Below are 11,653 nucleotides of genomic sequence, written 5' to 3' on the forward strand. Positions count from 1 at the left end.
GCAATAGCCGAAAATCAAAAGCGTTGGCTGGGTCAGATCGATCCGCGCCTCCATCTTCCTAAAATTGAAGTGATACTTAGACTCACTGGAATGACTTACAGGTGATAGTAGTATCATAGAAAATACAACATCCTTTCCCGCCCATATGTATTTAGGGCTGCATTTTTGATTTATATCAGAAGAGGAATGTCTAGGTATATATCCTTTAGTCGAAGTGCCCAGAACAGCGCCGCAAGCTTACCGAGCAGTAAAACAAAATTCCAGAGCCTCAATTCAATTTGAAAAATGAAGGATTGAGCAGATTTGAATCGTGGATGTGTTGATGTGTTAAAATATGTATGTGAACACACGTACACACACACATATATATACCAAGAAACTAAAGAAACAACTGAAAGTCAAGAGGTGTGATGAAACATAACAAATTCCTGAAACTGACATTTCACATTGATATACTCCTTGCCGATGACCATGCAATCGTACCTTCATTTTGACTCGTCACTCCTCACTCCTTGTGCCTTCCTCTTCCTCATTCTTTTCAAATCGACCACCTACCCATACAACACATCCACTTTAATCCATCTATCAACCAATTTCCCATCAAAAAACTGAAAAAGAAACTGTAGGAATCCATCCCAATCCCCACCCACAAACTATCCAAAAAGGTTCCACCGCGTCCGATGTACATCCTTATATCTCTAAATCCCCACACGAATCAAATCCACAACACCCACCCGAAGATTCCAATCCGCTTAGTAACTATACATATATTAATGTATAAATGTGCAAGTATGACGAATTGCCCATTTATGTATATGATATTCCACAAACCCCACGCAACACAAGAAACTCCACAGATACCTACTAGCGGGCCCCTCTAGTAGGTATCTGCATCTCACGACGGTCTACTCCCCTTGGTTGCAGAAATGTAAAAGTATGACGAATTTAACATTTATTGTGCCACTGCGCCATAGACACAGGGCGAGGGGAATGAGCTATTGGAATTTATATTGAGGAGTGTGGGAGAGGTGGGAATGGAAGGTGTGGTGATAGAGGGAAGGAAGAGGGGGGCAGGTAGTGCCTTCCGGAATTGGGGAGAGTGCGGAAAATTAAGATTGCTGGGCTAAGTTTTGCCAAATTTTGAAGATGGTGAAATGAAGAAAATAGAATAGGGAATATGGGGTGTTGGAGAAATAGGAGTAGCGAGTAATTATTAATTGCATAGAAGAAATGCATAGGATTGAATTAATCTTTAATTCAGTTGAACTTCTCATCTATCGGTGGTATTTCTTGGAAAATATCAATTCGGAAAATTCCAAACGAAATAGTCATGAATCAAGCACTTCGAGCCCAAGACTTCCGATTACAATCTTTAATTTATTTCCACACATGATTATGTCTCTAAAGAGAATCTAGAGATTTGATAGTATTTCTTATATGTGAGAAATCATATAAGAAATACGTTGGCTCAGGCTTGCCTTTACTACTTCATAAACGTCCGTGTTTGAATCCAACGGCATCCTATGATTTCTCTCTGGTTACCAACTTTACATAAATGCAAGATTTAAACACGCGAGAAGAAAATCACAACTGAATGAGCTCCCGTTGGCACACTAAACGATTCAGCAGTATCTGGTTTTTCATCATAGCCGACGGAGGATGTGAAAATGGAAAGAAGTTTGAGAGGAAGTTTGAGAGGATATTTGAATGAAATTAATTCCCATGTGTGAAAAATGTTATGGAATCAATGTAGTCCCTTTTGTTCGTCCAATTTCCATCTTTGCTGTTCGGGCACCGAATTGTATCTGGTGGTGTAAGTAATAGTTTAAAAAGATGAAATCGGTAGGTAACACTCACAGCACGTTTTTTCTCAGTAGCAACTGATTTCATACCCAAGTCATAAGCCAAGAGCCTTAATACTTTCTTACCAGGCTCTATATCTGGTGTCTCAGGGTCTCGTGATTCAGATGTAAAACCGCATTTATCCCATATAGGAGACTCGACAGCCCACTTGACTAAGTCTTCATCCAAATATGGGAACCGGGCTTCTCTTCCCCAATGTGAAATTACACGATCATCTCGACCGAGGTTACGTTTACCCAGTCTATTCACATCTAATTCTAGTTCGTCTAAGAGAGCAGAAAAACCATTCCGATTAAATGCGGTTCCATGTCGTGTATAACCACCGAACAGTTCATCTGCGCCAAGTCCAGAAAGAAGAACACGCGCAGGTGTCGTGTACAGGATTTCCTCTGTGTCAGTAGCCTGCGATGCTAAACCAACACCACGGGACGCAAAGTATAAGGCAAATGCTATTGATAGATCCATTTCGGTATTATGTGGACGTATCAAGTCTACAATTTTTGACCTGTGATCCATCGTTTCTGTGTAAGGAACATTTATCTGCTTCATGTCAACTCTTGAGAACCAATGTCGAGTTGATCTATTGACTTACTGCAACAAATCTCCATGTTCTTCCAGGACAAACACTTCGAAGCTCCTGATGAGCTTTCCTCCCCGTTTCTCTATCAGGACAGAGCTCATATGGAGAAACTTTCTCATCCAGTATTTGAGTTGTATCCGGAGGCGGAGGTTGTGCCCCTTTCTTCAGCCGAGGTCCGGTTTGTGCAGCTTTAATGACACGAGGATTTTCAAATGCAACATTGAGGAGATCAATCTCTTGATCTGATGGTAATAAATCATGTGCCAATCTTGCCAAGACTGTGCAATCAAGTCCACCCGAGAACAAAATCGCAAGCCTGACATTTTGAGAGTGACCTATACTTGGAGGAGTAGGAATAGTCAAGATCCTAGGTTTCAGAGACTCACATAGATAATGCCGTAAAGACACCACTGATGGGGAATCAAGGCCGAGTATACGACTTTTATCTTCAATAGTTTTGTTGAACTTGCCAAGTGAAGGAGCCTGCAAATTTTGAGTTAGTATTGACTTTATCGGAACAGAATCGTGGCTAGACGACAAAATATTTGAGAATTGTAAGGAATACCCACCGACGAATCAGCCTCTGGATCCTCCCAATCGAACTTTTGATATGGCAATAGTGATCTCGAGAGAAAGTTATCCTGTGAATCAGATGTCGATAAAGGAAATTTATTCTTATCAACACATGAGAATTTGTAAATGCCATCTGCTTCAATTTCTTTCCAATCGCCTCTGGCGGGATCCGCTGTACTTGCGAGCTCTATAGATCCAGATGGTCCCAGATCTCCGGATCCATTATCAACATTGTAAAGGAGAGATCTGCGACCAAGGCGATCCCGGCCACAATATATTGAGCCGTGAAAACTATCCCAGAAGACAAATGCAAACGGCCCAGAAATGCTTCGTAAACTCTTAGCCACAGCAAGTGTCGCATCTGATGCCGAGGTAGTTGTTGAAACAGCTTTTACAAGCATCTCATATATGACTTGGCCATCATTACCATTGACGAGTTCGCCACCAACCTTCCATGCCTCACCATTCCAGCAAAGGATTGAGCCAGAGTTGGTAGTAGACGCGTCAACACCGATTGAACCACCAAATGGCTGTGGAGTGATATGATCTCCCCTCAGGGCCAAAACAGTTGATAAAAAAGATAAGAAGTATTGTGTTCCATCACTTGAAGTGTAATTTGACTGTGACAAACCTGTGTGATCAGGACCTCTGTCGCAAAGAGAGTGTTTCAAAGCATGACTCGGAGTTTGCAATCCTCGCGTGGATATCGACGCGTAAATACCACACATTTGCGAACTTGTTAGATTCGTAAATTCCTAATTGACCAAATCCACTCACTTCGTGGATAGAACAGATCACCAAGGTATTTTCAAGGTTGTGCGGTCGTTTGGTGCTTGATTTTATATTGGTTATTGATATTGATAAGGATCAAATTGACTTTTAAATTTATTTTTAAGTTCAACCTCGTGCTGCACTACGGATCGTCATTTTAGCGAATCGACCAGATTACTTCCCGGTCGAGGGTTGACGAAACTTAAGCATCCAAGATAATTTATTATCTTGTCCAATAAGAAGAGAAATAATCATTTCGATGCCTGGCTCTCAATATCCTTCTTGAAATACTCGAGTACACTCTCCGAATCTACGAAACCTCTTCTCGAAGCTCCAAGATACCCTGGGCCTTGAAGCTCGAATACCCCGCCAATCCTACAGTTACATAAACGCCGATCAGAGGCGCTCGCGGATGTATGTCGTCTCCCAGACAGTCGGCGGAAATTGTTCAGGTTCCAGATGGACTATCACAGGGGCTCCCATCGACGGTGAGCTCGAATGAAAAGCTTGACAATCACAACGCTGAGCCAGCCTCGTCAACCAGTAAGGGCATGGAGGACCAGGATGCTGGCAAAGAGACACTGTTGGCAGACGGAAGCGAGCCAGCGGAAGTCACTTCTCATACGACACTAGATAATACCTTGGATTCACTGAAAGATAAGGGAAAGGGCAAAGGTATGGAAGGAAACACCATGGACGAGCTACGGACCGCGACCAACGAGGAGCCTGTACCGCAAGATATGGAATCATCTACTGCAACTTTGAAACCCGTTCAAACCCGACCCCCGAATATTTCTACACAGAACATATCACTAGTTGATCAAACGTATCTGGATCCTACCCCAAAGACACCTGGCACCTCTCGGCCTCCTTCACGATCTGCGTCGACTGCAAGAACACATCATCTACAGGCGGAGAGATTGGATAGATCACCTACGAGATCTGACGCAGGTTTTGACGAAAAAAACAGCGCAAGTGAGGACGAGCGAGAGGGAGGGTCTAGGTCAGAAATACAAAGCATAATGGACCAATTCGGCGAGGATGGACAAGGCCCAGGGCATGAAGAAGTTATGTCTCCTCGTCTTGAGTTTGCTGGCCCGCTTCTTGGCAGTCCAGTACAACACCCACCTCGCAAATCGAGCCTGGAACCTTTGAATGCAAATGTTTTAAGTCAAAGCCTAGGTGATTTACAAATATCATCAGCTCCTTCATCAGGTCAACGAACGAGGAACGACTCTGACGTCGGCCCAGCTGTCCCACCGAAACCCGACTCTATACGTAGCTTTGGTAAAATGCAGGAAGATCGTTACTCCTCCACAGATACCCCGTTATCACCCCCTCCTTTGCATCGGCCCCCACCTCCGGAGCCAGAACCTGAGCCGGACCTACCTTTTGATTTTCATCGATTCTTGGAACAGCTGAGGCACAGAACAGCGGACCCCGTAGCAAAGTTCTTACGGTCATTTTTACAGGAATTTGCAAAGAAGCAGTGGATGGTACATGAACAAGTTAAAATAATAGGCGATTTCTTGGCTTTTATCACCAATAAAATGGCCCAATGCGAGGTGTGGCGTGAAGTTTCGGATGCAGAGTTTGATAATGCGCGTGAAGGCATGGAAAAACTAGTGATGAATAGGCTATATACGCAAACCTTCTCTCCGGCAATTCCTCCACCCCAGCCTATTCCAGGTGCAAAGCCAAGAAGGCGGGGTGCTGATCGGCCCATGGGTCCCGGTCGACGAGGACAACATCAAGAAGATGTCGAGAGAGATGACATTCTTGCGCAGAAAGTCAGCATATATGGTTGGGTGAAAGAAGAGCATTTAGATATACCACCAGTTGGCGAAAGTGGAAAACGGTTCTTAATTTTGGCACAACAAGGTAAGATTGGCAGTCATGTAAGATTAAATATTACTGCTAATAATGCCAATAGAGATCCTGAAGATAAAAACTTACAGAGCTCCACGGGACAAGATAATATGTGTTCTCAACTGTTGCAAAGTGATTTTTGGTAACTCCTCAAGATGGCTATTTTACTGAACATTCTTATTAATTTCAATCAGGGCTACTCAAGCATTCAAAGACCGATTCTTCGGCAGATTCATTTATGCCTCTCCTAATCTACGTCGTCCTTCAAGCGAACCCCGAGCATCTTGTATCCAACGTTCAATATATTCTTAGGTTTAGAAATCAAGAAAAGCTAGGAGGAGAGGCAGGATATTATCTTTCATCTTTGGTAAGCCATCTCCAGTATATCTGCGCATTATAAAATTAACACCTTCGAAGATGGGCGCTGTCCAATTCATCGAAAATCTGGACCGAACAACTCTTACAATAAGCGATGAAGACTTCGAAAGAAATGTCGAAGCCGCCGTATCCGCCATTGCCGAAAAGCATCAAGCTGAAGTTGCGTTAAGTCCTGTCGAAAACAGTCCACCAACACAGCTTTCCGAGAAATCCGCTCCTAGCCGTCCCGAAGTAACGCCTCGACACTCCATGGAAGGCGAGTCGTCAGCCCCCAGAAAATCAACATCATCAAGCGAATATGAAGCTGGGGATGGCGCAGACGAGAAAGCTGCCATGAGCGGTCTGCTTCGTACTATTCAGAAACCACTTTCTTCCATAGGAAGAATGTTCTCAGATGACCCTTCCCCCTACAGTGGGCCCGCGAGGACCCCTAACCCGGGGAGCACACCGCGAATGACACCGTCGCCACGAGTAAGCATGGACGGGCTTCAGCCCCCACACCGGAGGCCTAGTGAACGTGAATCAAACGCTAGGAATAGAATGACAGCCGAAGATGCAGCTGCAAGACAAGCAAGTGCCGAGGCTGCAGAGGCACATCGTCTTCAGCGCGCAGAGCACGAGAATGTTGTAGAGACTCTTGCAGGAATGTTTCCAGATTTAGACAGAGAAATTATTAGCGATGTGGTTACTCAAAAAGAGGGAAGGTGAGGTTGAAGAAAACTTCCCCTGGAAACTGTCATACTAATTGTTGATTTAGGGTTGGTCTCGCAGTCGATGCATGTCTTGCTCTCAGTTCTTAAAGAACAGGACATGAAATAGTTTATTATCATATTATCACGTTTAATATCCACGGGTTTTATGCATTCAGCGGGTGAAATCATAGCGTTGCGCGGTCGCATTGGCGTTTTCCTCGTGTTGAATCTTCTGGTATATCCCTAGCGCAGTTCGGCTTTAGAAGACCAGTAGCGAAACCGAAAGTAGAAGATACGAGATGGTGTTTTATATAGTCGTAATTACTTTGTCGAAATAATGAAAGATGATTATGAAAGCCTGGCCGTACTTTCTTATTGAATATACCTCAGATGGAGATCAAAGAACCGTATATACCATCTGAAAGATGGACATATATTTCATAGCGTGCAAAAATCTCGGTTGAAATTGCTTGTGCTATCAACCAAATTTTGTCTCGGGAGGGATTTTGGTATTACCATGATTTATTATTTTCCAATCTAACTGAAGATATATCTTAATCATGGCGAAGAAGAAGAATAAGAGCCAGAATAACGGCGATTCCCCAGAAATCCAGGTTCCTGCGGCTTCTGCGCCATTACCAACATCAACTACATCAACAAAGTCGAAATCAAAGGATACCAAGCCCACGCAACAACCCTCAACATCTGCACTTATTATTTGTCGCAACAAGTATGTCAATTGTTTACAATATCAATCCCCTATTATACAATTATGCGCAGATGTCATGGCTGTTTTGCAGATGCCATGCCTGAACTCATGAGGCGAAATTGTGCATCATCATTTTTTTCAATCTGCCTCAATGCGCGTCCCGCATTTATAGTTAAACCATCTTACTAACATTTTCCTCGCAGACATTGGCGTTATATCTCTTCTTTCCATGGGCCATGGCTACAATTGCCCCCTGAAGTTCTAGAAGCTCTCGCGAATAATAATTATGCCCTGCCTCGACCCCGACCGATTGACCCCGCGGTCTTCTTCGATATCCTCAAAATCCGACAGCTTGTTGACGAAGCCACGAATCTCGCAGTGCGCGCCGCCAGTGGTGTAACATCTTCTTCTCTCTCGAATTCTTTGAATGCTGGAAATGGCTTATTAGGGAATGGGGGGACGGCGCTGGGCCTGGGCATTGGGGGAGGAGGGGGGAATGCGAAATTGAGCAAGGAACGAAAACATCGAATGCGGGAACAGGCTACACAAAAGTTATCCAAGGCATATCATCTGGATGAGATTGCATGTAGTGTCGCGACGATGCAATCTGCTTCTACGCTGGAGGATGTGGCCCAGCTTGTCCTACAGAGAAATCCCAATGATTCGGATGCCAAATATGTTCATTTTTTTCACGAGAAGATTCCTTCGCGGCAGTTGGCGGAATGTACAAGTTTAACACCATTGGATGAAGTAATAGCAGATAGGCCAAGTGAAGGCGAAATATTAAGGACTCGGGCCGTTACTAAGATATTCAAGGAGGATTTTGTGGGAGCGGCGCAAGATCTTACTTCTGCTTTATCAGTCTGTAGATATTATCAGAACCAACATAAGGCAGGCCGACAGCAAATACAGCTGGCAAGTGAAGCTGCCGCCGAGGCTCAGCGAAACAATGGTGGTAGATGGAGAGACGACTTTAAGTTAGATGAAGAGGACCACCCGAGTAGTCTTGAGACCCAACTTCTGTTTCACCGTGCCGGTGTTTACTTAACTATTGCATGTCAACACGTTAATGCTGCTCTACCACCTTCGTCCCACCATCAAGGTGACTTATTTACATTCGACGCTATAGACAAGGCCACGAATAGTCCCTGGTCCTCCAATGAAGCGACAAGTAATCGAGACACAAGTAATGGAGAGAAAATTAATGGAAAGACGAATGGTGTGAACGGCACGTCAAATGAAGAGCCCGAGCTATCCGCAGCTGACAAGGAAGCACATCGAAAACGCCTGGAGGCACGGAAAGTTGTGAAGACAAATGCAAAGAGGGCTTTAAGAGATTATGTAGCATATCTGTCGCACCTAGACTACACCCCTGGCCTTCCAGCTGAGATCACGGAAGAATTCGTTCGCAAGGTAAATCTAGCTGCCAATGGTTACAAGATTCCTCGACCACCTCAAAGCAAGCATAGTAAGCGGGGCCTTGATTTGGAAAGCAACGCCTCATTGAGTAATGGCCAATTGTCTGATGCACTCGTGCCTCATAATGGCCATAACGGAAGAAGTCGTCCTCAATCTAGCACCTCTCGACCACCCGATTTACCTTCTCTACCTCCGCCCAAGGTCTACCAAATATCATCTCTATTCTCTTCCACTCCGCCAGCCGATCTTCCTCCTTACCCAGAAACAGCCACAGCTCTAACAACTAAGCAACAACTTCGCGCATCCCAATCTGAGGCAGCCCAACACATACTTGCCCAGGCCGATTGCCATGAAGCCCTTACCTATCACCCCCTTCTAACCGATGCCCTTCATTCTCTGTTACTTTGTCACTGTCTCGTGCAGACCTCCGCTCGTGAACTCCAGCGCCATGCCCATATGGTTGCGCGACTTGCTCGTGTTTGCGACGGCTATCCTATTTTCCAAGCCTCAAGATCACCGTCTCGCGCCGACTGGATTGAAGTGATCCGTCGTAATGACAATTGGATTTCTCTCGCCGCATCATGGGAAACTCTTTGCGCACCCGCGCCATTACCAGGTCAAAGTCCGAGCAACCAACAAAAAGAGACAGCCGCAGAAAAGAAAGAGAGATTAAAGCAGCAAGCTATCATGGAAGCACTGGAAGATGATCGTGTTCATGATGAAGCTAGTTTTCATGCAGCAGTAGCAGCTAGACAGAGAAGACAGGAAGAGGAAGCTAGGAAGGCCGAGGGAAGAGAAATGCCTAAGCGATGGGCGCAGGAAGATGGAAAAGAGTATCCTATCAGCACGGATAGAGCTCAAGCTATTGTTAGATGGATCCGGGAAGCGCCCCCTGGGGGTGATGGTACTGGGTTGAAGAAAAAGAAGAGAGGTGTCAGGGGGAAGGGCAAAAGTGGTGTGGGTGGCCTTAATGGGCCAGAAGCTGCCACCCAAACCTCGAAGCTTGATAGGGAGGGGGAAGGCGATGAGGAGTTCGAGAGGATTGAGGAAGAAGTCGACTGATTGCCTGTCTCGGTTCGCGCTAAATATCAATTGGGTACACGAATCTGGACATGCGGCAAATTACGAGGAAATGAGGCCACAGTTACGTGTATATGTATTTGCGATTAGCGTGTCATCCAAGAGAATTGACAACTCTCACCTTAGCGTATCATGAGTTTAGAATACATTAATCAAGCCATCAAGCGACAGAAATGATTTTTTAGTGATGAATTGAATATGTAGCACCCTACCTCCAAAATAATCGCAGGGGTAGATCGAAGAACCGATCTCCATTGCATATCACGGGCGCCCTGCGCTCGACATCAATCTAATCCAATTTACCCGTGGAAGCTTAGAGTCGTGCTTCCCGGTTGGAGAACCGTGGTACCATACATGCGTCTATATTGACGTCGTATGCAAGGCGAACGTAACGCTGAGCCTGTAGATCACTGTCGGTGCCTGGCTCAGTGCGGGGTTTCTTGTCATCTTTCTGTTTGTGCTTCGGTGTTAATACCTAGGTGATATTGTAAGCAAGAGAGTGAGGGGGGCTCTATAAAAGGTGGTTTGCGCTTGTTTTTAACCTTGGGGTAATTGATGTATTGGTTTGTTTTATTGTGCATGCATTGACATTGAGATCTCGGATCACTGGAAGTATTGAAGTATTGAAATAAAAGCATCAGCGAGTTCCAACACAATGGCCGGGAAAGTTGATCCCCATGATCCGAGGCAGCTCACTGATTTTAAATTGTTATCTTTTGATGTGTATTCTACGTTGGTCGACGAGAAAGGTGCGTTTCCTACTTCTCTAATTACCTCTTCTCGCCATCGCTGCAATGAACCAGATCCCCATACCCACCAGCTCTCCCCCTTCCCTACCAAAGAACTAACCCCTCCCCCTTTCCAGGCGGACTCTTCACCGGACTCCACCCCCTCCTCTCGCGACTCCCCGAACCCCTCAAATCCCACACCCTCAATTCCCGCGCCTCCACCCTCCAAACCTTCCAAACCCACGAACACCATCTCCAAAAAACACACCCCACACTCCCCTACCCCTCCATCCTGCATCTCGCCTACCTATCCTTCGCGCAATCGCTCCCCCTGACCCCTCCTCCCGACCCCTCCGCTCTCGAATCTGAAGCCCAGGAATTCTCACAGAAGATTCCAAACTGGCCCGCATTTCCCGACACCGTGTCCGCGCTGCAGAAATTGCACAAGCATTACAAACTTGTGATTTTGTCGAATATCAATGAAGAGTCTATAGAAGGGACGATCAGGAATAATATAGATGTAGGATGGGATGCAGTGTACACGGCTCAGAGAATCGGGAGTTATAAGCCTGATTTGAGAAATTTTGAGTTTTTGATTGAGCATGTTGAAGAGGATTTGGGGGTCAAGAAGGAGGAGATTTTGCACACAGCGCAGAGTGAGTTTCCCCTTCTTATCATGTTGGACTGCGATCGGACGAGAAGGATTTGGAGAATATTTCAATGGGACGAACGCTACTGATAATGCTAATTTAGGTTTGCGAGCCGATCATGTGCCTGTGAAGAAAATGAATATGACTGGAGTTTGGATTGATAGGGGAAATGAAGGACAGGATTATGAAAAGTTGAAGGATGAAGTCGTTTATGCATGGAAGTTCAGCACTTTAGGAGAAATGGCCGACGCAGTGGAAGAGGCGTTCGAAGCCCAGGGAAAGAAGGTATAGATAACAGCATACAGCAGTAGCATGCAAAGCATAATATTTGGTTCTCTGAA

The 11,653-nt window shown here is 45.3% G+C and overlaps 4 protein-coding genes across 4 annotated transcripts; 3 read left to right on the forward strand and 1 right to left on the reverse strand.

The window, feature by feature from the left end:
* Positions 1–285: 285 nt before the first annotated feature.
* BCIN_11g03610 (hypothetical protein) lies at positions 286–3,796 on the reverse strand. Its single transcript, XM_024695970.1, has 4 exons — positions 3,013–3,796; positions 2,456–2,926; positions 1,858–2,403; positions 286–1,805 (listed from the first exon to the last, which is right to left on the reverse strand). The coding sequence occupies exons 1-4, from the start codon at positions 3,742–3,744 to the stop codon at positions 1,737–1,739; spliced, it is 1,818 nt and encodes a 605-aa protein (XP_024551772.1). The 5' UTR covers positions 3,745–3,796; the 3' UTR covers positions 286–1,736.
* A 174-nt stretch (positions 3,797–3,970) lies between these two features.
* BCIN_11g03620 (hypothetical protein) lies at positions 3,971–7,115 on the forward strand. Its single transcript, XM_024695971.1, has 5 exons — positions 3,971–5,668; positions 5,721–5,798; positions 5,851–6,023; positions 6,074–6,738; positions 6,792–7,115. Exons 1-5 carry the CDS (start codon positions 4,204–4,206, stop codon positions 6,832–6,834), a joined length of 2,424 nt encoding a protein of 807 aa, XP_024551773.1. The 5' UTR covers positions 3,971–4,203; the 3' UTR covers positions 6,835–7,115.
* A 107-nt stretch (positions 7,116–7,222) lies between these two features.
* BCIN_11g03630 (hypothetical protein) lies at positions 7,223–10,104 on the forward strand. The gene is made up of 2 exons (XM_001556852.2): positions 7,223–7,456; positions 7,639–10,104. Exons 1-2 carry the CDS (start codon positions 7,287–7,289, stop codon positions 9,914–9,916), a joined length of 2,448 nt encoding a protein of 815 aa, XP_001556902.1. The 5' UTR covers positions 7,223–7,286; the 3' UTR covers positions 9,917–10,104.
* Positions 10,105–10,398: 294 nt separating this feature from the next.
* On the forward strand, positions 10,399–11,652 carry BCIN_11g03640 (hypothetical protein). The gene is made up of 3 exons (XM_001556853.2): positions 10,399–10,683; positions 10,800–11,318; positions 11,416–11,652. Exons 1-3 carry the CDS (start codon positions 10,590–10,592, stop codon positions 11,601–11,603), a joined length of 801 nt encoding a protein of 266 aa, XP_001556903.1. The 5' UTR covers positions 10,399–10,589; the 3' UTR covers positions 11,604–11,652.
* The last annotated feature ends 1 nt before the right edge of the window (position 11,653 follows it).

This window comes from Botrytis cinerea, chromosome 11 (assembly GCF_000143535.2).
Source record: "Botrytis cinerea B05.10 chromosome 11, complete sequence".
Classification (NCBI taxonomy): domain Eukaryota; kingdom Fungi; phylum Ascomycota; class Leotiomycetes; order Helotiales; family Sclerotiniaceae; genus Botrytis; species Botrytis cinerea.

Excerpts from the sequence above, each read along its gene's own strand:
- BCIN_11g03640 (XM_001556853.2), top strand. The coding sequence starts at position 10,590 with ATGGCCGGGAAAGTTGATCCCCATGATCCGAGGCAGCTCACTGATTTT. Across the intron at positions 10,684-10,799 it reads TACGTTGGTCGACGAGAAAG|GCGGACTCTTCACCGGACTC; the intron begins GTGCGTTTCCTA and ends CCCCCTTTCCAG. Across the intron at positions 11,319-11,415 it reads GATTTTGCACACAGCGCAGA|GTTTGCGAGCCGATCATGTG; the intron begins GTGAGTTTCCCC and ends ATGCTAATTTAG.
- BCIN_11g03620 (XM_024695971.1), top strand. The coding sequence starts at position 4,204 with ATGTCGTCTCCCAGACAGTCGGCGGAAATTGTTCAGGTTCCAGATGGA. Across the intron at positions 6,024-6,073 it reads GATATTATCTTTCATCTTTG|ATGGGCGCTGTCCAATTCAT; the intron begins GTAAGCCATCTC and ends ACACCTTCGAAG. Across the intron at positions 6,739-6,791 it reads GTTACTCAAAAAGAGGGAAG|GGTTGGTCTCGCAGTCGATG; the intron begins GTGAGGTTGAAG and ends TTGTTGATTTAG.
- BCIN_11g03630 (XM_001556852.2), top strand. The coding sequence starts at position 7,287 with ATGGCGAAGAAGAAGAATAAGAGCCAGAATAACGGCGATTCCCCAGAA. Across the intron at positions 7,457-7,638 it reads CTTATTATTTGTCGCAACAA|ACATTGGCGTTATATCTCTT; the intron begins GTATGTCAATTG and ends TTTTCCTCGCAG.
- BCIN_11g03610 (XM_024695970.1), bottom strand. The coding sequence starts at position 3,744 with ATGTGTGGTATTTACGCGTCGATATCCACGCGAGGATTGCAAACTCCG. Across the intron at positions 2,927-3,012 it reads ATCCAGAGGCTGATTCGTCG|GCTCCTTCACTTGGCAAGTT; the intron begins GTGGGTATTCCT and ends CAAAATTTGCAG. Across the intron at positions 1,806-1,857 it reads CTACTGAGAAAAAACGTGCT|ATACAATTCGGTGCCCGAAC; the intron begins GTGAGTGTTACC and ends TTACACCACCAG.